Source organism: Cajanus cajan, chromosome 8, assembly GCF_000230855.2.
Source record: "Cajanus cajan strain Asha chromosome 8, NIPB_CcT2T_4, whole genome shotgun sequence".
NCBI lineage: Eukaryota > Viridiplantae > Streptophyta > Magnoliopsida > Fabales > Fabaceae > Cajanus > Cajanus cajan.
The window spans coordinates 52,436,274-52,463,325 of record NC_138524.1 but is presented as its reverse complement, the minus strand read 5'-3'; the positions used below and the strand labels follow the sequence as shown (position 1 = coordinate 52,463,325).

Here is a 27,052-nt window from a genome sequence, read left to right as displayed (position 1 = left end):
CTACATATTAAATATTAGAAATTAGTAATATAAATTATTATTAATAAAAATTATAAACTTTTAAGAACTTACCTTGTATAAATGGTGCAATTAACTCTGAATCTAACTTATCATGATCTTGTGACAAAGACATGTTCAAACAAGTATGACGTCCACCCTACTAAGTCACTTTCCACTTTTCAGATTTCTTTAACTCAGTGGCTCTCATGTACCATCCACATTTGTCATGTTCATTTGGACATCTAACAACCCATTTGACCTTTTTCTACTTAACCACACAAAATATTTGATGCATTCTCATAGCATTTTTCTTTACTGCATTTTCTACCACATCTTTATTCTCAAACTCCAACCCAACATATAAGTCTTGGTCAATTGACCAAGTATTAGGCACATCCATCCCTAGGATATCTTCCTGATTTGGATGATTCCAATTGATGTTAGTGTAGTGGGGTAAATTACCCTAAAATTGACTTCCACCTATTTTCATAATAATAAATATAGTAATTTTAATAAAATAAATTTCAACTCAATTTTTTTAAACAAGTAATAAACATTATTCACAAATTTAATTTTCAAATGTTACCTTCATTAGATGGATAAATTGAAATTGGTTCAACCATTAAACTATGAACAATAACATCTGACTCCACTTCACTATCAGATGTTTCACAATCATCTATTTCATCTTCATTTGATTCATCAACGCTTTCATATGATAATAAAACATGTTAGTCTTCATCCGCTTCATCATCTTCATCTTCGTCTCTTCTCATCAATGGTGATCGTTGAATTGACAAATTTTCTAATGGAATTGTTGAAGATTCTTTCATACTTATTTCAGCATATAATTTCATTATTGGCATGACATTTTGACTATGAAATGCTTCTATCATGCATTGTATGTGATCATCATCGTTCAATTCCAATGAAGAATATATGTTGTCATCATGCTGTGAAATTACAAATTTGTAAGTTACAAATAATATTACTTGATTTGACTAAAGACAAAATTTGTTGTGAATCCTTTTCTTGGTCAATCAAATGTAACACCTTCAGAACTTTCAAACATCCTTCCAATGTAAATATAAACTATAATTTGATCCTTAATATTTGCAAAAAATAAATAAATAATTTGTACAAATCACTATAATTTGTATTTCAAGTACAATAAAATTTCACTCACAAATTTAAATACAAATTTCAAGTATAATCAAATTGCACTCACAAACTTGAATACAAAACTCCAGATATTATACTTATCCGTGTGATTTCAAATGTCACCAAAATGTAAGTGTCAGGATATGTATATATACTAAATGGTTGTTATGACCTGTAGCAATACCCATTTAAATTACAATAAAAAAAAAAAAATCTTGAAGAAAAAAAGTGGGTCCACATTGGTATCACTATAAACCGTAGCAACTTCATTGAATAAATTGCATAAAAAATAAATTTTATAAATTAACCTTTTATAATTAAATTTAGAAATATTTAATTAATATTTATTTTATAATTTTAATTATTTAATAATTTATGGAAAATTTATTTTACTGCTAATAAAAAAATTTGCTTAATTTATTATATTTATATTTACAATTATATATATATATATATATTATAATTATATTTGTTTATTAAATAATTCAATTCAAAAATAAATTTATTTTTTTATTTTTAACAATTTATGTAACAGCCCAATTTCATTGGGCCAAGAGCCCAATTAAGGTGGTTTAGTAGCCCGGAATGGGCCGTTCCAAATTACTAAATAGACCTACTTCTGGTAGCTCAGAACGGGCCGTTCCGGATTTGGAACGGGCCGTTCCAAACCATTAAATTTGTCTACAATTTTTAGATGGGAACGAGGCGTTCCCAAATTGGAACGGGCCGTTTCGGAGTTCAGAATGGGCCGTTCCAAATTATGATCGTTGTGAGTATTAAATGCACCCCAGAACGGGCCATTCTGGTTTGAGAACGGGCCGTTCTGGATGTGAATTTTACACATGACGTGAGATTTCAGAACGGGCCGTTCCGCCAATCTTGATGCCTATAAATTGAGTGCTCTGGCACTCCTAAAATCATATTTTTCAGTTCTGACTTCTTTCTTCTACATTCTCTTCTTTCCCTTCTACACTCTCTGAAGATTGAGGGCCACTTAAAGGAGGAGACCAAGAGATCTCTATTTTAGTTTCAACGGTTTTTTATCCAGGTACGAGAGAAAAGAGAATTATTTATATGTAGAGTTACATAAGAGAATTGGGTAGGGAAAGAGTCCCTTAGGATTTTGAGTATTTTTATAATTATTTCTGTTTGGAGAATTATTGGTCTTATGTGATTCTGTATATATTTAGGACTATGAATATATGATTAATTTGTAAAAATGATGCTCTGGGAGAGAGAACGAAATTATAGAAAAGTTCCTGTAAGCTAAGTTTTAGAAAAATTAGATTATTTCTGTTTGAGAAATTGATGATCCCATTAGATTCTGTATGTGTTTAGGATTAGAAATATATATTTAATTTGTAATGATGATCTGAGAGGGAGAACGAAACTGTAGAAAAGTGCTTCTGAGTTAGGTTTTGGAATAATTGGGGGTTTTACTGTTTACGTTAAAATTATATTAAATTGATAATTCTATTGATTATTTTATTAATTTATGAATGTTATGGTTATGTTAATTGATTAGAATTGATGATTTAGATGTGAATTGCTTGAGGGGTGTGTAAACCCTTATTTTGTTGGACTTATCTGTTGTGTATGTGATATGGAATTGTATATGTAATATGTAATTGAGATATGAGATGAGATGTTGTGTAGATATGATTATGATTGTGATTGTGGTTCCTCACACTAATGACCAGGGATGAGACGAACCTTGAGTAGTGATGCTTCAAGGACGAGCATGCCCCTTGCATAGTGTCGAATGAGTGAGGCAATTAACATGCATCACTTATGTCACATATGGCAGCCCTGGCATGGGGTTAATTGCAAGAGATTGTGTGGATTGTAATGTGATTGTGGTTCCTCACACTAATGACCATGGATGAGACGAACCTTGAGTAAGTGATGCTATAAGGACGAGCGTACCCCTGGCATGGTGTGAGATGAGTGAGGCAACTAACCCGTATCACTTGTGTCAGTTGTGGCGTGGCCTTGGCATAATGTTAATTGTAAGATTTGTGTGGACTGTGATGGATTGGTGGAATTGTGAATTGACATGTAAAGATGAATGATTGATAATTATGATATATAGAAATTACTTGCAAATATTTCATTAAATAATGAGTTAAGATGATGTTGTGGATTTCCTTGTGTGCTTTATATATAAATGTTTTCTTTTCTCATCGTACAACTTGTGGATGTTTTAAGTGAGGAAGATCCGGCTTTGAGTGGCATCTAGAATGTCAACTGTTGAGTTGTGGGTGTGCTTTGATATTGTGACATTGGGGCAGAAAATTCTAGGATATGAAATTTTTATATGGATTTAGAGTTGTATTTATTATTTTTTAAGAATAATTTGTAAACTCTCAAGTTTTACTTTATAAATTTCATTTTTAATTATTTTGGTTATTTATGAAGGTTTTATGTGAACCCTTTTTACCAATGCTGAATATTTTATTCTTTAGTTTATTTACAAGATTTATATATATATATATATATATATATATATATATATATATGTTGAGGTAGTAAGGGTGTCACAATTTATGTTAGTCTTAAAATTATTAAATAAATTTAATTTTTCTAAAAACACTATATGTTAAAATTTTAAATTAATTGATTTTTTTAAAAAATAATTAATTTGGTTCGTTACAGCCTGTAGCGACTTCAATTAATTTTTTTTATAAAAAAAATTAGGCATTATAGTTTGTAGTGACTTCGTACAAATAAAATTATTTAATTATTTCTAAATTTATTTTTTCCAAATTATATTGCCTTCATTCAATTTGATTGAGTAATCTTCTCTAGAAATTGTACTAATAGACAAATTAAATTCTTCTAAGAGTTTCATGTAAATGTCAGTATCAAGAGAGCCATACATATATATTGTAACTACATCCATTAAATGTAAATTAAGTTTTTCATGTACAACTAAACTAATTAAATATTGAAAAGTGCTTGCATCCACTACAAGTGAATATGTCTCTTCAAAATCAATACTGGGTCTTTGTGAAAATCCATGAGCAACTAGTCTTGCTTTGTATCTCATAATTTCACCATTTTCATTTTGTTTTTGCACAAAAACTCATTTGTATCCAACTGGTTTTACACCTTTTGGTGTACATAGTACTGGTCCAAAAACTTTTCGCTTAGAAAGTGAATCTAATTCTGCCTCAATTACATCTTTCCATTTTGGTCAATCATTGATGGACTTTCGTTCTTGATCCTCAATGTCATTTATTACATTTAGTGTTATATTATATGCAAACACATCATCAATATTGACGTTGTTTCGATTTCATTATATCCCATTCATGACATAATTTGTTGAGATCTCTTTATTTTCAATAATTTCAAGTACCTGAGTTTTTCTAGAACTTATTAATTATGTCAGAAAAATCTTTTTGACTTTATGTATTATTGGCTTTACCATATTGGTTGTTAGCTCAATTTCTTATATTTGGAACCAATAAGTTTACCAACCTTCATGCGTATTTGAAACTTTTTCAATATTGTCCAATAGGGACATCAATTTTTGTTAAAGCTTTAACAGTTGGTATATATATAATTTAACCACCTTTTTTTGTTAAACTTTTGTAAATGAACTATCTTTTGAACTTCCGGTTCACATTGTTTCGTTCGGGGATCAAGATGAGATAATGATAATTCATTTCAACTAATATCATTTTTCCAACTATTGATTTCCCCCCTCCCTAATGTTGGAAAAATCAATTCATTAAAATGGAAATCGACAAACCGAGCCATAAATAAATCTCAAGTTAATGATTCAAGATATTCTCATTTTAGTTCTTTGAGGGGGGGCAATTGGAACATATATAGCACACCCAAAGATTCTTAAATGAAAAATACAGGTTTGCTCACTAAAAAAACAACTGTAAAGGAAAGAATTTGTGATAACTTGTTAGCCTGATGTGAATTATTATTGCAGCATGTAAGATTGCACGCCCCCAAGTTGACATTAGAAGCTATGATCTCATGAGTAATGGTCTTGCACTTTGTTTTAAACGTTTGATAAATGATTCTGCAAGTCTAGCTATTTTGTGTATGAACAAGTGTTACTGGATGTTCAATATCAATTCCAATGCATATACAATACTCATTAAAAGCATGAGATGTGAATTCACCAATATTATCCAAACGAATATTCTTAATTGGATAGTCAGGAAAATGAGCTCTTAATCTAATTAGTTGAGCTAATAATCTCGCAAACACCTGGTTGTGACTTGATAATAAACAAACATGTGATCATCTTGTTGATGCATCAATTAAAATCATAAAATATCTAAATGGTCCACATGAGGGGTGTATTGGTCCATAAATATCACCTTGTATCTATTATAAAAATAAGATAGAATCATTCCCAATTTTCACTGATGATGGTCTAATTTTTAACTTCCCTTAAGAACAAGCGATACAAGAGAAAATTTTTTTTATTGAAGAATCTCCTGGCTCTTCAATAGGTATCCGCATGAATTTTCAATTATTTTTTTACATAGACCCAAGGTAACCCAATCGGTCATGTCAAACCTCAAATTTATTTTGATGTGCAAACTTCTGGGTTTTTCTTTTGGTAGTAGGAGACAAACAAACAAGAAAGAAAAAAAAAACTAAGTTCTCAAGAAAGACACATGATCTCTATCATTAGAAGAGCATTCACCAAAATAGATGGAGGTTCTTCAAGCACAATCAAATGCCTATTTGTTGTGGGGCCCTTCTTGGCAAGAATATCAGCACACTTATTCCCTTTCCGCAAGGTGTGCATAAACTCCACTTTCCAGTCTTCTTTCATAAAATCTTTTATGGATTCAATAAGTGTAGCAAATGCGTGAGATAGGATGGTCGGTTGCTTGATCAATTGAAGTGCATGCAAAGAATCCGAGACACACACCACATCCTTATAGTGCAATTCCCAAGCCAAGTTCAATCCATGGAGTATGGCAGTTAATTCAGCATGAAGGGTGTTAGAGTGGCCAATGTTCCCATAGAACCCTCTAACTCAATAACCATGAGAATCACGAATGAGTCTACCAAATCCAGCTGGCCCAGGATTTCCCCAACAGCTGCCATCAACATGTAGTGTGACTTGGTTTCTAGCTGCCTGAATACTGGTAACCCATCTACTAGTAGGAGTAGTAGCATGATTGGTTTGTAACCTAGAAGCCCCAAACACTTTACATACCCCTTCCCACAACTAGGAAATTCTATTAATGATCATCATCGGGGAAACTCTATCATTCTAAAATACTGTTTCATTTCTCGTTTTCCAGATTTCCTAAAGGGCAATGGGAACAAGACCCCTTGAACATGGAATCTGGTGACGTACCCATTCTAGAATTGTAGCATCAGTGCAACTTGGGTTAGTCATGGTAGTAGAAAGAAACCTCCAAACTCTACTGACCTCACTACACCTCCAAAATATGTGAGTCATGTCTTTTGTATCAGCCCCACACTGTGGACAAGTAGCATTAGAACTAATATGTCGTCTTCTCAAGAAAGCACGGGTAGGAAGAGCCTGATGCCCCACCTGCCACAAGAAGAATTTTACATTCTCTAGGAGATCTAATTTCCAAATCCAGGCCCATGATTCGCCACTGCTAAAGGTATAACGCTTTAGCAGCCAATCATAACCATATTTCGCATAGTAAGAACCTGATATATTCCCCCTCCAAACTACTAGATTAGGGGTAGCAGGGTGCAACACCACTCGCATCTGCATAATCCTATTTCGGACAAGTTGCGGGATGATTGTGGTAAGATGGTCCAAATTCCAACCATCATTAGTAACAAGATTCTTCACTGACAGATCCATATCATACAAATGAACATATGGGACCTCCAATGACAGCTGGGAGCCATCCAGCCAAGGGTCAAACCAAAAACTACTATTACCATTACCAAGTTGAAGGCAAAATCCATCATTGATATTAGCTTAAGCGTTCCTCAACAAGGTTACTAAGTAAGAACCTCGCCTCTCTAACATATTTTGCAGGTTCTCTCCTCCATATTTAGCTTTGACAAATTGCACCCACAACTTATTTGGGCGATGAAGGATGTCCTAGATAAGCTTACCAAGGAGGGCAATATTTTGCTAACGAACCACACGTACACCAAGACCCCCATCTTTCCTATTCTTGATAACCATATCCCACTTCACTAGGTTGATCTTTCTGTCCATATTACCACTCCAAATGAATTGGCGACCCAACAAGTCCAATTTATCGCACACTTGCTAAGGAATCCACTGCATTTGCATGGTGTAAGTTGGAATTGAAGTAACAACATAATTCACTAAAGTGACCCTTCCCACTCTATTTAAGAGCTTCCCTTTCCAGGCTGCAAGCCGACGCTAGACTTTCTCCACCAAGGGCCTAAACAACTCACTCGAAAATCTACCATGGACCATGTCATAACCCAAATATCTACCCAGGTTACTCATGAATTGAATATGGGTAATATTAGATATCTTGTTCCTTCTTCTTGGAGTGACACCTTTAGAGGAAAAGGCCTTAGATTTCACAAGACTAACCTTCAATCCTGAATCAGCATAAAACTGGTGTAGTACTTTGACCACTGCTCTCACATGTGAAGCTTTTACTTTAGTGAAAAGAAGAACATCATCTGCAAAGAACAAGTGGGATAACTTCGAGCCCACCCTACCAACCTGGATAGATTGCCAAGAGCCACTCTCCACTTCTTCCCTGATCATATATCCTAATTTTTCCATGCACAAAAAAAATAGATATGGGGATAGAAGGTCTCCTTACCGGAGTCCCCTCTTAGGTAGGAATTGCTCGGAACACTTTCCGTTCCATAAAAGACAGAGAGATGTCGAGGTAATACCATGCAAGATGAGAGATATTATTTTGTCTGGGAAGCCAAAGTCACACAAAACCCTATGCAGGAATCTCCAATCCATTCTATCATAGGCTTTCTCTAGGTTAAGTTTGAAATAACATCCCCCCCTTTCTTTCTACATGATTTCATGCTGTGTATGACTTCTTCAAGAATGATTGCATTGTCGATAGTACTTCTACCCGAAATGAAATTACTCTGCATGGGACTGATCAAGTTATCTAACAAGGGTCTTAGTCAATTCACAAGGACTTTAAAGATTAATTTATAGAGAATGTTGCATAAACTAATAGGTCAAAAGTCCGTGAAATGCCTTGGGTTGTCATTTTTCTTAATAAGGATAATCAAAGTCCCCGTTACCTTAGGATCAAACGTGCCTGTAGCAAAAGCATTCCTCACAAACTTCCATATATCATCCCCAATAATGTTCTAGAAGAGCTTATAAAAGATGGGTTGGAAACCGTCAGGGCCTAGAGCCTTATACGATTTCATACCTATAAGCGCTTCATAAACCTCAACCTTAGTAACATTCAAGCTATTCGTATCTTCCTTAGTCAGGGTGGCCATAGGGGAAGAGAACGAGAACGAGTGAGTTTCCTCCACCTCACCAAATAAGCCTTGAAAAAATTTCACAACTTCTTGTTTAAGTATCTCATCGTCAGTGCACCACTTACCCGAGTGAAGACACAAGCCATGAATTTTATTATTTTTCCTCCTAACAACTGCTTGAGTATGAAAAAAAGTGGTGTTCTTGCTACTCAGTTTGATCCATTGTTCACGGGACTTTTGAAACCATAAGGTTTCTTCTTGAAAAAGGACTGGTTCATACTCCTTAGAAAGTTGTTGATACAAAAACCAGGCCCTGCTAGAATCTACCCGCTCCAAATATTTCTCCAACCCTCAAATACGAGCTTGAAGCTTTCTCTTCCGCTTGCCAATATGGTCAAACACTTCTTCGTTAAAAATCACATAATTCTTCTGGACATTCTTTAAAGAAGCGATGGCATCATTCGTAGCTCGGAACCAAGCATTCTTCACCACAGTATTATAATCGTTATGTGTACATAAGGCTGCCTCAAAATGAAAGGGTCTCTCTCCTCGGGCTTGTGGGAGCCCACCACATCTCAAGAGTAAAGGGTTATGATCAGAGTGAGCTTGAGGAAGAGTCTCCACTATGGCTTCTGGAAACTGCATGCGCGATGCAGTATCGCACATGGCTCAATCGAGACATTTATGCATCTGATGGCAGCATGGGCCTGTTTGATGCCAAGTGAAACGACCTCCAATATGATTCAAATCAATGAAGTGAAACTCGTCCATATTTTGCGCGAAGATTTTTGATCTAGCAATGTCAAAAGACCCTCCTCGTTGTTTAGAAGGGTGAAGGGTATCATTAAAATCACGAATAAGGATCCATGGATCTCCACAAAGACTACAAATGTGTGATAAATGGCCCCAAAGCTCTGCCCGTTCTTGATGTCTAGGGCTACCATACACACCAGAGCATAAGAAAGAGTGACAGCCATGAGAGATACTAAGAGTAATAACTTGATAATGTTCATCGCAGGAGGTGTAAGAATAGGCTATTGCTCCGGTGCCCTTTTATTTGAAGGGGTTGTGGTGCCCCTTGTTTGTAAACCAATGACAGATTGACATGTGGTTTTAATGAGGCGAGTCACCTTCTGAGCTGGAAAGGTGTGACTTGAAAGTTGAACGTTTCGTAAAGGGACAACAAGGTAATTTCACTGAAGGCTATCAACGTAAAATTTCCCTTCTCCGCTGAGGGCTTCGTATTGTGAATTTTACTGCCCCGTTATTGAACCCTATAATTGGCGTTTTCTGTCGAGGTTGTTGCGACTGTGATTTTTGAATGCGCACGAAGAGTCGTTGTTGTTCTTCGAAAGGCTAAGAAGGTAAAATTGTCCCTCTCTGCTTAGGGTTATGGATTGTCCATTTTGAAAGCACACGTATAGTCGTTCTGGTTTCATTTTCTGTTGTTGTTGTCCGGCGAAGGAAGTCGGTTTGTCAGGCGTAAAGCATCATCATCTCCGACAAAAGAATTTTCCAACGACGCATTTAACCGGAGTGGTTATCTGTTGGTGTCGGTCATACATGTAAGTGTTATGTTCCAAATACCTTTTGCATAGTCTTGTTGTGAAGAATAATATATTTTATATGGTTTGGTTTGTTTTTGTTGGTAATTTGAAATTGTGATTTAGGGTTTAGGGACTTTGATTGTGTTGTTTAGTAATATTTGTGTTCGATTTTTCACATACTATACAGATGGCAAATTTCAATGGTGAAGCATGTGTTAATTTAAGTGATGACGAAGAGTGTAGTTTTGATGAAATTGATATTTGTAAAGATAGTGATATTGAAAATTTTGAAGAAGAGAATGAAGATATTTCTAATGATAGTGAAAGTGAAAGTGATAAAGCAGAAAATGTAGGTTTGAGTGGACATGATGTTTATAAATTCTATTTTGGTTATGCAAAGTATCATGGTTTTGGTGTTAGAAAAGATGAAGTTGGTTATGACAAAAATCACAATATTGTAATGCGTCAATTTTTGTGCAACAAGGCGGGTTTGAGGGATAAGAAACACTTTATTAGAGATGATAGGAAAAAACAGCATAGACCTTTGACACAAACAAATTGTAAAGCAAAATTACGTGTTCGTTTAGATGAAAAAATCGGTAAATGGAAAGTGGTATCGTTTGAGGCAAGTCATAATCATATTAGATCTGAAGATAAATATGTTTCATTAATCCCTACATATCGTGGGTTATCTACTGCAGAAAAAGCACAAGTTGATTCGTTGCATGCTCAGGGTAAAAGAACATGTCACATAATGGGTTTCATGATGGAGCAAAAGTGGGGCTGTGTTGGTTTAGGGTTTAACAAGAAAGATGTTTATAATCATATTTCACAGCAAAGATGATTTAAAGTTGAAGGGAGAGATGTAATTGCTGTAACAGCCCAGCAACCCGTGCCTTAAGTTATTTACAAGGAAAGGCAGATAACGATGCAGTGTTTTTTTCAAGATATGTTGTTGGTGAGGAAGGTGAACTGAAGCACCTATTTTGGTCTGATGGTACCAGCAGATCTGATTTTCAATATTTTGGAGATGTTGTTGCATTTGATAGCACATACAAGAAAAATAAGTACAATAAGCCTTTAGTAATTTTTTCTAGAAAAAATCATCATTCTCAGACTGTTATATTCGGTTGTAGTGTTGTTTCAAAGGAAACAATTCAAACATACAAGTGGGTGTTAGAAATTTTTTTGGATGCAATGTGCAACAAAGAACCGAAGTCCATTGTGACAGATGGTGATGGAGCAATGAGGCAGGCAATAAAATAGGTGTTTCCAAATGCTACACATAGACTTTGTGGTTGGCATTTGCAAAAAAATGCCTGTCAAAATGTTAAGAATTCAAATTTCTTAGTTGACTTTAAAAGAGCAATGTATGGTAATTTTTCATCAAGTGAATTTGAAAATTTTTGGCAAGAGTTAGTTGTTAAGCATGAGCTTCAAGATAACAATTGGGTTAATGAACTTTATAGGAAGAGGGGCATGTGGGCTCATGCATATCTTCGTGATAAATTTTTTGCAGGAATAAGGACAATGTCATTATGTGAAAGGATGAATTCTTGTATCAAAACCTATATAAGGAGGAAAAATACAATTGTTGAGTTGTATAATTTTGAGCACTCCTTAAGGGATTTTAGGTACAATGAACTAGTTTCGGATTCTAATTCATTATATAATGAGCCTGTTCTGACATCTTCTTTTCGAAAAATTGAGCGACAGGCTGCTAATTTATTCACAAGAAATATTTTTAAACAAGTGGCATCAGAAATTATAATTGCTAGATCTTTGAATGTCACAAACAAATTTGAAGCTTGGGAGAAGGTTTGTTTTAAGGTGGACAAATTTTGTGAGCGTGACCGGGAACATAATGTTGGATATGATAAAGAAGAAGGTAAATTTTTTTGTGATTGCATGATGTATGAGTTTTGTGGCATTCCATGCTCGCACATAATATGTGTCATGCGATATGAACACATGGAGTGTTTTCCAAGTAGTTTCATTTGCAAGAGATGGTTGAAGGATGCTAAAAGTTCATATATGTCATCTTTTGAGTCAGAAGTTGAAGATACTGATATGATGGTTATGGCTCGTTTTGCATCATTGGCTGCATGTTGTAACAGTCTGTGCAGTATTGCAACAAAAAAATGTGAGAGTTTCAATTTTGTTAGAAATGAAGTCATCAAGTTAAAAGAACAACTTGATAAGAAGTTGCAATTAAATGAAAATTTTGAAAAAAATGATAGTTGTGATCCAAATGTGGTTAAGACAAAAGGTGCTCCAGTAACAAAAAAGCACAAAAAGAATAGTAGAAAATGTTCTAACTGCAAGAAATCTAGTCACTTTATAACAACATGCCCTGCTGTTGTTTCTCAGCAGCATGATGTAAGTGAAATTCATGGTGTTTGTAGATCAGAAAGTGTGGGTATTACAAGTGCACCATAAAGTAAAGTTATTTTGTTGGATTTGAATTATTTTCATTGATAAATTGATGTTAATCCCTATATTCATTTATATTGAAGTTCTTATAATTTGTTTTAGGGTAAACATCCAATGGTTAAGGCTTGTGAGGTTAAGAATGATAAAAGTTGTGAGGTTAATAGTTTGAATGAATTCCCACAACCGGTAATTTTGTCAATTCCTAATCCAATGGGCACGTACATGGTTAGTTTAAATTTTTTTGAGACGTAATTTGTGTGATTTTGAAATTTGAAAAAGTATATTATGATGAAGTGTATACATGGTATGCACGGTTTAATGTTAATATTTGAATGTGTCAGGCAAGATAGTATATAAGTCTTTCGCCGGTATGGTTTGACTCAAGTGGTGTTAACATTAAATATGATGAGGGTGGAGTAATGTCCATTCCAAATTTGACGCCCACATATATGGTTAGTTTGTATATAATGAAAATGATTTTGTTGTGTTGTATTTTTATTTGGTCTTTGTAAGAAATTAATTATTATATTGGAATAATCATTTCAGAATTATGGTGTTCCTTCGAATTTTAATTCTGGAGGTGGTTGGTGTGAATTCCTACATAGTGTGATGAAAAATCAAGGTGGATGATGTAAGTTAATGTTATTTTTTGATTGAATTTGTTTTGGCACAAATGAATTGTATGATACATGAATTATTACAACCCAGAAAACAGTAAGTTCATTTTGTGTGTGATGTTTAGGCATGAGTGGTTGATGCAAGAATTTTTTACTTTATTGTGAGAAGGATGAGTAAGTTGTTGGTAATGAGATCATTTTTTGATGCGATCATTATACTGCGTAATCGTATTTGAACAATTAATACTAAATACCGTTGTATATACACGTAAATTTGAATTTGATATTATTTTAATTTGAAATTATTATAATTTTTTTTATTTAATTAGAAACAATTTGTACGAAAAGAAGAAATTAATTTGATAGGTAAATATGATAAAAAAAAGTGATACTAATGTTAAATAAAAAAATTGTTAAAAAACAAAGATATTATGTGAACTGTGTAAGATTGTAAATATAATTGTTATAAGTTAAAAAAAATTATAAATTATAATATTATTATTATGAATCCTATTGAAGGAAAAAATCGTGGTTGTCATACGTGTTTGTATAAATTATTGTGGTAGAGTTATTTTCAAATGATACTCAACGAAAATTTGACATAGTTATGAATTTATTTGGAGAAAACGATTTATATTTGATGTGACTATGCATCTTAAAATTGACTAGTTAAATAAGAAAAATTGTGTCTATAATAGGTGATAAATTAATGTAGTAATGTTGATGATAAAAAGGTAAGAATATGATTACAAATTATAAATGAAAAGTAGATAAAGTAATGTAATACAATATCTGTTATGTATAAAATTGTTACAAATAAAAGGATACATCATTAGGCTTTTTGTACATATAGTATTTTAGGATTATGAGTAAAATAAAAATGAAGGACATCATCGACGACAAAGTTGTTGGAGCAGACGAACTCATACCATCCTGCTACGATGTACCTTTGATGAGATGTTTGTTTCAAGTCACATAAATATTGATTTCCATGTTCATCCTGTAAGACTATTAATTTTTGTTCCACTGGCATAAAATCCCTAACAACATGAGATGGAATCGTCTACAAAAGCAACATGTTATCATTAGTGATGAAATATAACATTATATAATATTTTGGAACAAAGTACCATATAAGTTGTTAGTTTCCAAAAAACTTACCAATGTTTGAAATTTATTAAAATCTTCATCAGTAATTATTTTGACCCAACTTTTGTGAAGCATAAACTGTTGTAAATTTTCTTCATCTTTTCCAATATTGTAATTAATTTCGATCTTGGCTCCAGAAAAGACCTTTATTAAGAACTTATTATGTTCCAAATAATGAATCCAAAATCACATGATTGTTTTGAAGATGATATCTTTGTACGAGTTGCAAAGCACCAGTCAACTCGAAATCAATATCGTCATATTGTAATTGCAAAGAAAATTCATTTCCTGCAGGATCAGTAATGACGACAATGCCAACATTCATCTTATCTTGCCAAAAAAAGTTAAAAGTTCCTCCAAGTGACAATATATCCTGCGTTAAATAAGTTAAAAAAATGTTAAACAAAAATATATTGATACACAGAAGTCCAGACATTTTGTGTATGGATTATTAGGTATTAAAATTAATACCTGTTCATTATTTATGTTGGTTCTAAATGTTTGAAAAAAGTTGGTCGAAAAGTGTACGTCAGTTGAGGAATGCATTTGAAATTGGGTAATCTATTTCATAAAAATTTTCATTAAATATACGTAGATGGAAATGATTATTTCCTATAAAGTGCATGAAAATAAGATGAACTGTGTTCATTTGATAGAAATTTGTCATATCAGTGCACCCAGTTGTAAAGCAATACTTGTTTTTCCTTTTACAAATTACGAGTTTGTTGACATTGTCATTCGAATCCCTGGCATAACATAAATCCGTAAGTAAACGATGACCCCAAAATTTCTGAAATTTCTTGGACATTTTCATTGAATCCTGCATATTATTGAAATAATGAAAGTTACATTACAAACAACAATAGTTGATAAATAATATTAGTCAACATGAAAAATAGAATGAAAATACCTTTCCTGGAGTTAATTTTCTAGCGAAAGTTTGAAACCAGTATTTGAACTTGTCGTTGTTTACCGATGTCGAAGAAGATACCATGTTTAACATCTGGAAAAAAAAAGTAGTACGAACTGAATGCTAAATAATACTGAAACTAAGACGTCATTTTAAAATTTTTAGAGTCAATACAGACATACCTGGATCAGAGAAGGATGGAGTGAATGTTGAATAAAACTGAAAATGAAGGCAATGGTGTTATGGTCGTCAGTTATAGAATGTGAAAAGTGTGTATTGTAGGTTACTTTAAATAAGTCCTTAAGGGGGGGTGTAAACCCATAAAGCGAAAAGGAATGTGTGTTTTACACAAGTGGATATTAATTATGTAATAAACAAATATATGAATATTTATATAAAAGTCATGACAGAGAAATCGTATTTACATTTAGATTTACGAAGCACATAGATATTTGTTGAGGGATATCAAATCTATTTATGTATGACTGCGATTACATGATTTCGATAAGCAATGATGATTTTAGAAGTATGCAGTAATAGTCATACACGTGTGCATTACGGAAGCAGGGTCAGTTTGAATAATACATGCTTTTTTAGTGTTTACTTCCGATTCATTATCCCAATGTTTGATACAAAGTCATTACAGTGTAATAATAATAATATTTTTAATTTAAATAATTAATTAATAAATTATTTAATAATAAAAAGATGATTAACAAATTATTGAATAAAAAATAATCACATTTTATAAAAAAAATTATTAAATGTAATACAATTGAAGTAATTATGTAATTAGTTTACAGAATTATATATTTCTGTATTTTTGTCGTGATTGGAATTAAAAGAATGCATATGAGAGTAAATCACAGGAAAAGAAAGTATAAAAGTTACGAATGTTTAACAACAAAAATGTATCATCGATTGACCACAACAACAACAACTAAATTTTGGAAATGTTTATCACTAGATATTCCAAGTGAAAAACTTTTTCCAACTTCAGGACGTCACCCTGTTTGAATTTTCCAGTCTTCAAAAATTGCATCCACGCAGAACCCAAATAACACTCCTTATTTTGGCAGGATGATCTTCTGCTTATATATGATTCATATTGTTTTTTTTTTATTGACATCAAATAAAAAACAATATCGATAATCATTTATGTTCCAAGCAACGACGTATTTAACAAGAAAATTCTAGCACCAAGCAATAAAATAATTAGTAAAGTATATTATATTAAGCATATGTTAGTTTTATTAATTATTTACTGCAAATTTAGAAAGTTGATTAATAAAATTATTTACTCACCAATGGTTGTTTCCCTGTAGCTGCTGCTTTTGTTAGAGTCAAATACCACGGTGGATAAACGGGCAGGTTATCCTCATTAGGCTCTTGTATTATGTTATTGTCACTGATAACAACAACTTCCAACATTGAATGAATTTTATAAAGTAGGAGTATAAGAATAAAGAACTTAACAAATTTTTTAAATTCAATGTTACCTTAGATTTTGAGAGTTTGGATTGTCGAGATAAATAATTTCTTCACCAGCCATATTAAAAATATGCTTATCAAATGTACTATTACCTTTATACCCAAAATGAATAGTATGTCTTTTTTTTATACCATAAAATTGGAGTAATTCCTTCACTTCTTGTTCAAAATATCCGATTATCGGACCAAATTTTTTTGTTAAACCAAGAGTGAAAGTGTTTCCTTTTGGATTAATAGTTTGACATACATTTAACTTCCTTTGCCATTGTTTAAAAAAGACATACTTCCAATAAATTTTTCCCTGCAAAAAAAAATACATACACAAATTTAAAATGACATATATAATGGTAAGTTTTTGTTTATGAATTTTTAAAAAATTGAAAAAAAATAGATACCTTTTTTGGTGTCAAAAAAGAAGTGAAGTGTGTTACCAATGGCCTAAGAATAAAAAAAATGGCATTTATCATTCGTAAATAACATTGACAAATAACAAATATAAATAACAAAATTAAATTGTATGTATTGTATATCCATGCAATGAATAAAAAAGTTTAAAAAAAAACTACAAAAACTGAAGTTGGACACACTAATGATAACGAACATTAACATTTCGGTTAAACATGTTAAAAGAAAACAAAAATTTTAGTCATACTTAAAATGAATAAAATAACAAACATCAACATCTGCTGCAAAAGGCTAAACACATGGAATAACAACATAAATGAAACTTACTGATGATTTTTGTTTCCAAAAACAACGGTATCATCGGCCATGTTAACGGTTTAAAGCGAAGAATATGAGAGAAAATTTCTTTTTAGAAGAAGATGAAAGGAAAGAAAGTTACAATTGTTTGTCTCTGATGCCAACAAAGCGTCAGTCTTATATGTTACAAGTTACAAGTAATGAGTAATGATTACTCTCTAAATAATGCAATTTAGAAGTTCACATTTTTCAAAGACAGTTGCTACATGTTTCAAAAAGTGTCTAAAACAGCGTCCCAATGTTATAATATTCATATATTTTATAAAATATATTCTAAAATAAATATATAAGTTAATATTTAAAAGTTGAAATAAATTTGTTTTTAAAATTCTGAAGTTATTTGTAACATATTAGCTTTCATTTACTTCAAATGCAATATTACGGACTAATTTTGTAAACCCGAATAATAAACCTGATCCACTTAAATCCATTTTAAATAAAGAAGTGATTATAAAAAAATTAAAATGTTGCATAATTCAAATAAACGGTTGTACTCGAGGCGACGTGGGAGGTAGGGGGTGCAGTTATTGGGAACAGTAGTTGCGTATGGGAGTAACTGTTCGTATACGTCATTTTTTGGTATATATATCCGCATCAGTCATTTTAGTCATCATTCGTTCACTGCATAAAAAATACAGTACGGTCATCGTCTATAGTATACTATATACACCACCGTAAATAGAATGACACTTCTAGTGGAGTTAATAATTGAGACTTTTTTGCGGGCTCCCGTCAAATCAATTTGTAGAGGCAAAGCAGTGTGTAAACTTTGGTTTTCTTTGTTTGCCGAATCTGTCTCCGCAAAAAGGCACTACACTGAATTGAAAATCGTGAAAAAAGTTATGTTCTTTTCATGTTTCGTAAATGAAATACTATGCGTAGACACAAGCAAGCCTCTTGTTGGTGAAGACGCAAGTTGCATTCTTCAGAACCCAATGACATACTTCAATGAGTACATGAAAATTATTGGTACGTGCAGGGGCATGATACTTTTTTGGGTTCCTACATCCTTGTTCATTTGGAATCCCTCTACCGGGTTTTTTGGTGCTTTTTGTGCATATCCACCTACTATAATGAGAATCTCGGGTGATTTTTTTGGTCTGAACTTCTATGGATTTGGTTATGACCCATCTGAACAAAATTATGTTGTTGTTCAAATTCATCTTAGTAAATGTGATCCATCTCATCGTGCATTCGTCTATTCTTTGAATGGTGCTTCATGGAGGGATTTTGAAGATGAGTCCCTAAAGACAATTACATAGCCTTCTATTTCTGTTCATCAGGGATGTATCAGACTCTATTTTCGCGATTGTCTTCACTGGATTAGAGACTATCTAACAATGATTGAAACGTACAATAAATATTAATGGGACACAGTTAAGCGTTGTTGTTGCATATTTTGCCAAAAGCCCAATGCAGCATCCAAAGATATTAATTACAAAAAAATATCATATAATATAAACTAAGACAGAGTTAACTATTGTTTGTTGTTGCATATTTTGTCAACTTACCAACAAGTTGTGTGTTCTTTTGTTGTAGATGCTTCCAATTTTTTGCAGCAATTTAACGACCTCATCTTTTTTGGTGTTATATGAAGTGAGAACCAAATGAAGGGATACCTTCATCCTCGTTGCATTGTCAACCTATAATTATAATGGGTGTACACATCATATTGAAATAATATTACATAAAAGGTTATGTCAAATATGCATATAATAACATAATTAATGATTTTAAGGATAAAGAATTCATTACGTTGATGTTGTAATCGTTTATCGATCCACTCGTCATCATCCACTCACAAACCCATACGCCACAATCATTTCTGGTAGTTTCACAAAGAAAGTCAAATTATAAGTTAATAAATAAGTAAATTGTATTTAGTATTAGACATATGTACAAAGTACAATATATGATATAGGAGACTTGCTTACGAATCAGGAATTTGTTTGTCAATATGATGTGGAACCTTGATGGAAAATTATGAAATTCTAGGTTTGGTTGATGCCTCGAATTGGTTAAACGAGTCATGCAAAAACATCTCTTCCAAAAATAATGCCTAAAATATTAACCTGATAAGTACGAATATCGTTTTATTTATGTTGAGTACTGTTCGTGGCATAAGAGATTACATGACATACCAATTTCTTAACAAACATTTTTCTCATAGGGTTCCTGGCAGGGTGAGGTAGTGAATCCAACACAACTAGTGTTTTCTCTCGGAGATCGACCACAAGCAGACACCAATGCAAGTCGAGATCATTAATAGGAACAAAAATCTATTCATATGTTAGTTACTCATTTGTTCAATACCTAAAACACTTTTAACAAAATATAATTAAGCTTTCTTATGCAAATTTAGATTAAAAAAAAAAACCTTTGTTAATTCATCAATGTTTCCCATGTAATCTCCGTGGTAGTAGTCGATAATAGTTTCAGGTGGAGAACTCCAAGCCAACGCATATTGCTATAACATAAATATTCATAAATTAGGGTTTAGGGTTTAGGGTTTTGACTTTGTATATAAATAAAGTTTCGCTTTACATTTTACTTTACCGCGACAATTGTAGGAAAATACCAAAACCCATTTCTGTTCGAATTCGAACGTTCTTCATGGGTCAACATGGAAGCAAGAAGATTAATGACCTAATGGAAATATATTTTGTATACAAAATTATGTATATATTAATAAACTAACAAATATTAGTTAACATAGCTAAGATAAAAAACATACATTAAATGTAACGTACCTCTTGATCCACTAGTCCTTTTGGTAACAATGATTTGAGAGTCTTCCTATCCCCGACCATGTTGGTCGACGTAGTTATTAGGACTTCTTTGCTGAAAAAAATTATAGGAAATACTTCATTGTTAATGATTGTGGTGGTCTGATGTTTAGGGCTATAATAATATAGTAGAACATTACTTACACATTCATGGAGTCATCTTTATTTGAGCCAAATATATACGCTGCAACCATGGCATGAACCTGGTCCAAAATCATCGTCATAGGTGGCCTAAATAACATTGGTATCCACTACATTTTATGATAATGAAAATAGTTTAGTATTTATAATATGTAATTTTTGTAAATAATAATCACACAATACTCGATGCCTTACGGTGGGTATTTCGATATTTGTTTGCATCCCATCATACTTAGCATTATGTAGTGGCTCCATGTCTACCAAGCATCCCCATTTGTTTCCTGCTATTGTATGTGAAAACAACCTCTTTTTTTAAAAGAATCAGGTTTTTTAATAGCAGCTCTTGCAATAGCAATAATGTCTTCTTTTTTTTCTTGGTCGAAAACATGATCAGGCGAAACAAACTGTGCCACACGTTCCTCACTATTTGTGTGTTTGTTTATTGTTCAAAGAGTACATGGTGAATTTGAAGGAGTCATTAGTGAAGTTTGACTACTAACCAAATTAGTTAAGTTTTCCAAACCTTTAATAATCATTTCGACTGATGACTCTAAACGGGTCACTTTGTCCTCCAAAGCATCTTATAACAAATCAAATGGAATAGTAGTTTGGTTAGCAACCATTAAAAATGAAATTATGAAACATACATTACGGTCATTGAGTTTCATGTGAAGCTTTATTAATGATACCTGGCCATGTTTTCTATTGGTGTTTTCATCATTGATAGAAGGATCAGGAATACTCTCCATGTAGCTAATGTATTATGATAACAAACATTAAGTCATTATCTGAATGCACAAATAGTTTGAACAAAAATAAAGTTACCTATTATAAAACCACAAAATAATGTATTGTAACATATCAAACCTAGAAGATATCTCGATCACTTGTTTCACCTTGGCTGCCTTCTTGTTCTGAGTGTATGTCCTCCTCGTCGGTGTCAGTGAAGTCTTGGCCTGGGCTTTCCTTTTCTTTCCATGAGATATCATCTTGGTGAAAATCTTAGATATTTTTTTGAGCCAAAACGGAAAAAACGGATAGTGTCGAAATATGAACGACTTAAATAACATTTTTTTATTTATTTTTAATTCATGAAAATAATGAAAAATATGTTTTCCAAAATTTGTAACGATGTTGATATTTGTTATTCATACAATGAAATGTAGTAAAATGTCAAGTGTCAAAATTTTTGGAGGACCATGGTGGGCAAGCAGGGTAAGAGATGAATTGATATTTGTTAAAGATTACTAGTTTCGTGTATAGGTTTTTAGGGTTTTTTATTACATTTTATTAACAGAATAAATATAAAAAAAAATATATGTAATGTCAACAGGTAGATATATTTAATATTGGTGTTCATTGGATATAAGTTGATGGTTGTTCTCAGTTGTTAGTAGGTGGTTTAGGGTTTGCAGCTTGCAGGGTTTACAGTACTTGTCATCATTGTTGGAAATCTAACTTTCCGATTTTCGAAGGTGTGTATAGTATTGTTAAGGAGACTTGTAATAATGACGATTGACATATACATATATTAATTTATACTTAAATATTGTTTTTAAACATTTCCAATGTATTTCGGAGGATCCACAATTTTAATTTGTTTTTATAAGATACTGAAGATATGTTACTTAACACAAATTAAGGATTTTAATATGAATTTATATGATTCGGAGTGTGTTTAGCAGAATGTGTGATTACCCAAATTTTATATAGTTCAGGTTCTATGATGAATATAGTATTATAATATTCAATGATTAATATTAATATCAGTATTTTATGGCAGTAATTTGTTAAATTAAGGCTAACCATAAAGTGTCATTTAATTGAAAAACCAAACGGAAAGCTTTATAATTATAAATTTTGTTATATTTAGGTTATTTTAGATTACAATTTCAATAACAAAATATTTTTTACCATAATTTTTTATACCAAATATTTTAGTAACGTCAAATATTGAATATTTATAATTAACATATTAGTAAATGTTGAACATATAAATAATTAAATAAGGCAATGTCAATGGTGAACTTGGAAAATACAAAACATTACACAAGTCGTCCAACAACAGTATTGTTGACAAAAAAAATCGTACTTATAATGTAGAGGATGAGGTAAAAGTAGAGCATTTGGCAGGAAACCAAAACTTTTCGTCGATTTCGTTGACCCATTTCTTTAACACCCTCTAATCTGCAAGTAATAATTAAATATTTGTCTAAGTAATTATAAAAGTTTATTTTAATTATGTAATGGATAGCAAAATATTGAAAATATATTAACAATTACCTGACTTAAGCTTTTTTGACACAAACGTAAATTACTTGTTTATCGATGACCTTGTGAAATTGAACAACATCTGTTCCACCTAACTGAAAATGTCGGCAAAACTGATATCATCCACTCCCGAACTTGAGTTCATTAGGATACCATAAAATTTTCCAACTACGTTGTGTTCCGTCTGGATAGAAGACTGCAACCTCATGGTTTGCTCCAACAAATTCAGTGGCATAAATGTGTTTTGGAATACCCTTAATTCAAAAACATTAATTTCAATTAAACATGGAGAAAGTCGAAGTGTAAAGAAATAAAAATGAATTACATATACAGACCAAAGGTCGTTGTCCCCGTGCCATGTTTTTTGTTAACTTTAGTTCCCAAGAAACAAGTAATTTTTCAGTCAGAGTTGATGGCATACAACTTGTAACAGTCACAGGATCAGTGATTTCAACGTTAAACTTGAGATAATCGTCAAATGAAAACTTTGTCAATTTAGACGCACACATTTGCAGAGAATTAATGACATTCTGTATTTCATCTGCGAAATACAAAATGTTCATGCCATTTGTGTGTTCAATATGAATATCCACGGCAAACACATATCCTCCATTTGTCTCCAACATGACTTATTGTTTCAAAAGACTTCCCCAATTTTTGCAGAAAAATGTTGGAATCTTCACTTTTTGCTGCACATAAATAAAATTAGTTATAAGCATTACTATAATTATGTATTATATTCACCAACCAAATTCAAGCAAAATAGAATAAGTATCATCGTTGCCTGTCCATTATGAAGTTGAATCTGAAAACTTGGAGGTAGAGGGTGAACCATGTTTTGAGTGGGAGTGGGTAGCAACTAAAATGAAATATTAAATAGAAGGGTAATGGTAAGACATACAGTTTGATTAGAAAAAACACAACAGCCATTGCATTAAATTACGTAATGAATACAGGGAAAAACACAACAACCATTGCATTTACTCGTCCATGCTGGGAAACAATAATCAGTACAGGGATAGTTGGGCGAAAATATTAATTATTCAATTTAAGGAAAATTGTCCTAAACCAAATACAATTGTGAACAACAGGAACAGTGGTGTAAATTATTTTTTATTTGTCATTTTTTGTTTTTCAATTATGTGACTATAAACAAAATATGTTATGGAAACTATATTTTTTATTATTTATTTTTAATCAATATATTTTATTCATTCATTTTATATAAATTTTAAATGAAATTTATTTGTTGTTTTGAATTTAAATATAAATATTCATTTTATCACATAATTTCATAAAGATACAAAATTATTTCCCATTATCAAGTTTTTGAAAGTAAATATTTTTAACTTCTAATATGAATGTTGTTATAATGTTAATAAATTATAATATGTTTCAAAAGAAATTGTGTTTAATTTTTTCTTTTGGTTGTGGTTAATTGGTATCATTTAAATATATGTTACAACTTTATGTATTTTCATAAATGTTAATTGAATTTATAAGTGTTTCATATAATATGAGGATGGCTATGATACAAGTAGTACAACTACATATATGGTTTTTTATGTAAAGGAAATCGTATTTTAAATTAAAAGTATTTTTCAGATGTTTTTACATTTATGTTGTATATTTGTGTAACTTCGCATCATACATGAACTTCGGGCTTTTTGACCCCAATAAATAAATAAAAAATACATGAAATAAATTAAAAATAAAAAATAATTTACCAAAGTAGGTGATTTTGGACAGCCTGGCGCCACGTGGATCAGAAAACGCAGGGGTGGGCGTTTTTCAGAAAAAGCCTCCCCCCATGCGCCTTGTATGATTGATGTGGCACCTGGCACACATGGAGAAGAAAGAGCAAGGGGCTAGGCATTTTTCAGAAAGAGCCTCCCCTAGGCACCTTCTGTTGAGGCCCCCTATTGAGGTGATGACACGTGGTAGGTTGAAGAAGAAAGAGCAGGAGCAGGGGACCCACGTGCCATCTGTTCTACATTTGACACGTGGTTATTAATTAGTAGGTATTCTCAGAAACATACTACCAGCAACATCAGTATTGCAAGCAATGCATGCATGCCTGAGAAACATTGAATCAGACTGCATGTGTGTCAGTAAGAACAGTATTTAGTCTTATCAGCCTCTCAAGTTGCAGGAAGATTCCTCTCTCGTAATTATGTCACAAAACATTACTATTTTTTGAGTCTTTCCATGCAGGGACGGATCTACATAAGAGATAGTGGGGGCATGTGCCCCCATTGCCATTTTATGTATATATTTTTATTTAAAAAATAACATATTTTAAAAAATAAAATTTATATTTTAATAATATATATATATATATTTAAATTATCATATGTATAAAATATAAATTTGAAGGAGGTGTTCATTTATATAATATTTTTTTAAATTTTTGAAAGAGATTAGTTCTCATATGTGATAAAGAATACCCATTAATAATGAATTAGTTTTTTTAAAAAAATTAATTATAATATATATATATATATATATATATATATATATATTAATGTTCAATTATATAAAGTAATATGTTAAAAAAAATATTTTTTGATAAAATAAAATTTGTACAATGCATGTTTACCTTTTGTACTTTCTATTTATTGTATACGTTGATTAAAAATATCAAAATAATAAAGATTTTAAGATTGTATATGTTGATTAAAAAATTAAAATAGGAAAGGTTGGAAGATTTATATTCTATTTTGAATTTGTATTATAAAATATATTTTAAAATAAATTATCATCTAAAAATTTATATAAGATATTAAAAACATTTTATATCATAAATAAATTAAACTTGTTTTTTTTTATATAAAATTTAACATATTTATCTTTATGGTTTTATTAGTGTTAAATTATTATAAAGTAGGTTTTTAAGATTGTATTTCTAACCAAACATTTAAAAAATATATATGATAGATAAATAAGTCATATTAAAGACATGTAATTTTAAAGAAAGTTAGGTTCAAATCTATTAAATTATAATATAATCTAGTCTTACCCGATTTATTTCCATCCTTAATCATAATTATGATATATATTTATACTTTTAAAAGTTATATGTAAAATTTTTAATACTACAAATATATGAGTAAGTATTGCCCCCACTACCTAAAATTTCTGCATCCATCATTGTTTCCATGCATAACTCGTTCCTGTAGTTGCAGGAAGTTTTTTATGCCAAATCACTTCGCTACAGCTATATATCAGATTCAAAATTTTCTTTAAATTTAATTTAAGTTAATATATAACAGCTATTTGATAGGTTTTCACGTTCCACCTTTTGCTAATATATATATACCTAAACTCAATAACACGTGTCAAACGTAGAACAGATGGTGCCTGGGTCCCCGGCTCTTTCTTCTCCAGCCTGCCACGTGTCATCACCTCAACAAAAGGTGCCTAGGGGGGAGGCTCCTTCTGAAAAATGCCTGCCCCCTGCTCTTTCTTTTCCACATGTGTCAGGTGCCACGTCACCCATACAAGGCGCATGGGGGAGACTTTTTCTGAAAAACGCCCTCCCCCCTACGTTTTCTCATCCACGTGGCGCCACGCTGTCCGAAATCACCTAGTTTGGTAAATTGTTTTTTTTTAATTTATTTCTTGTATTTTTTAAAAAAAATTTATTTATTGGGGTCAAAAAGCCGGAACTTCGTAAATTTTTTTTCATTTGTATGATATATTGAATACGTTCAATGTTGTTCATCTTCTTTATACAATCGTAAAGTTCAAAACTTGGATAATGAACATCAGTTTAGTAGTTGTTGGTTGAACTTGTAACGCCATGAAAATACCGAACTATTTGGTAGATATACTATGTATATATATATACTATATATATATATATATATATGTATGTATGTATGCATGTATGTATATGTTGTTTGTAACACCCCAATTTTCAAAAAGGTTGTTATTATTATTATTATTATTATTAGATGGTATTTGGTCATAATTATTTTAATAATTATAGAGGAATATTATTTTGTACGTTTTAAATAATTATTATTTTGGACAATTATTTTGTACGTATTAAATAAGTATTTTTATTAGCATTTTTAAATAAATATTTATATGTTTTAAGAGAAGGTTGATTTTATATGATATTTTGTTATTGAAATTATATTATTATATTTAGGGTCAGAAATATATTATTATTATAGAGAAAAAATATTTTATAATATACATGTATTTATTTTATTTAATTATTTTGAGGAAAATTAGAAGTGGGTTAGAAGAGAAGGAAAATGGGTTGGGTTGACCCAGTCCAATGGATTAATTTTAAGAAAGGAGTCAGGTGGTGTTAACCCTATCTGCCTCATTTGCGTTCTGAAGGGTTAGGGA

The 27,052-nt window shown here is 31.7% G+C and overlaps 2 protein-coding genes across 2 annotated transcripts; both read left to right on the top strand.

Annotated features, from left to right (window-relative positions):
• Positions 1-10,317: 10,317 nt before the first annotated feature.
• Positions 10,318-11,396, top strand: LOC109802699 (protein FAR1-RELATED SEQUENCE 5). The gene is made up of 2 exons (XM_083061627.1): positions 10,318-10,907; positions 11,012-11,396. Exons 1-2 carry the CDS (start codon positions 10,318-10,320, stop codon positions 11,394-11,396), a joined length of 975 nt encoding a protein of 324 aa, XP_082917753.1.
• A 102-nt stretch (positions 11,397-11,498) lies between these two features.
• On the top strand, positions 11,499-12,913 carry LOC145950533 (protein FAR1-RELATED SEQUENCE 1-like). Its single transcript, XM_083061626.1, has 3 exons — positions 11,499-12,509; positions 12,666-12,788; positions 12,905-12,913. The coding sequence occupies exons 1-3, from the start codon at positions 11,499-11,501 to the stop codon at positions 12,911-12,913; spliced, it is 1,143 nt and encodes a 380-aa protein (XP_082917752.1).
• The last annotated feature ends 14,139 nt before the right edge of the window (positions 12,914-27,052 follow it).

Excerpts from the sequence above, each read along its gene's own strand:
- LOC109802699 (XM_083061627.1), top strand. The coding sequence starts at position 10,318 with ATGGCAAATTTCAATGGTGAAGCATGTGTTAATTTAAGTGATGACGAA. Across the intron at positions 10,908-11,011 it reads GGTTTCATGATGGAGCAAAA|CCCAGCAACCCGTGCCTTAA; the intron begins GTGGGGCTGTGT and ends TTGCTGTAACAG.
- LOC145950533 (XM_083061626.1), top strand. The coding sequence starts at position 11,499 with ATGTATGGTAATTTTTCATCAAGTGAATTTGAAAATTTTTGGCAAGAG. Across the intron at positions 12,510-12,665 it reads TTGTTTCTCAGCAGCATGAT|GGTAAACATCCAATGGTTAA; the intron begins GTAAGTGAAATT and ends AATTTGTTTTAG.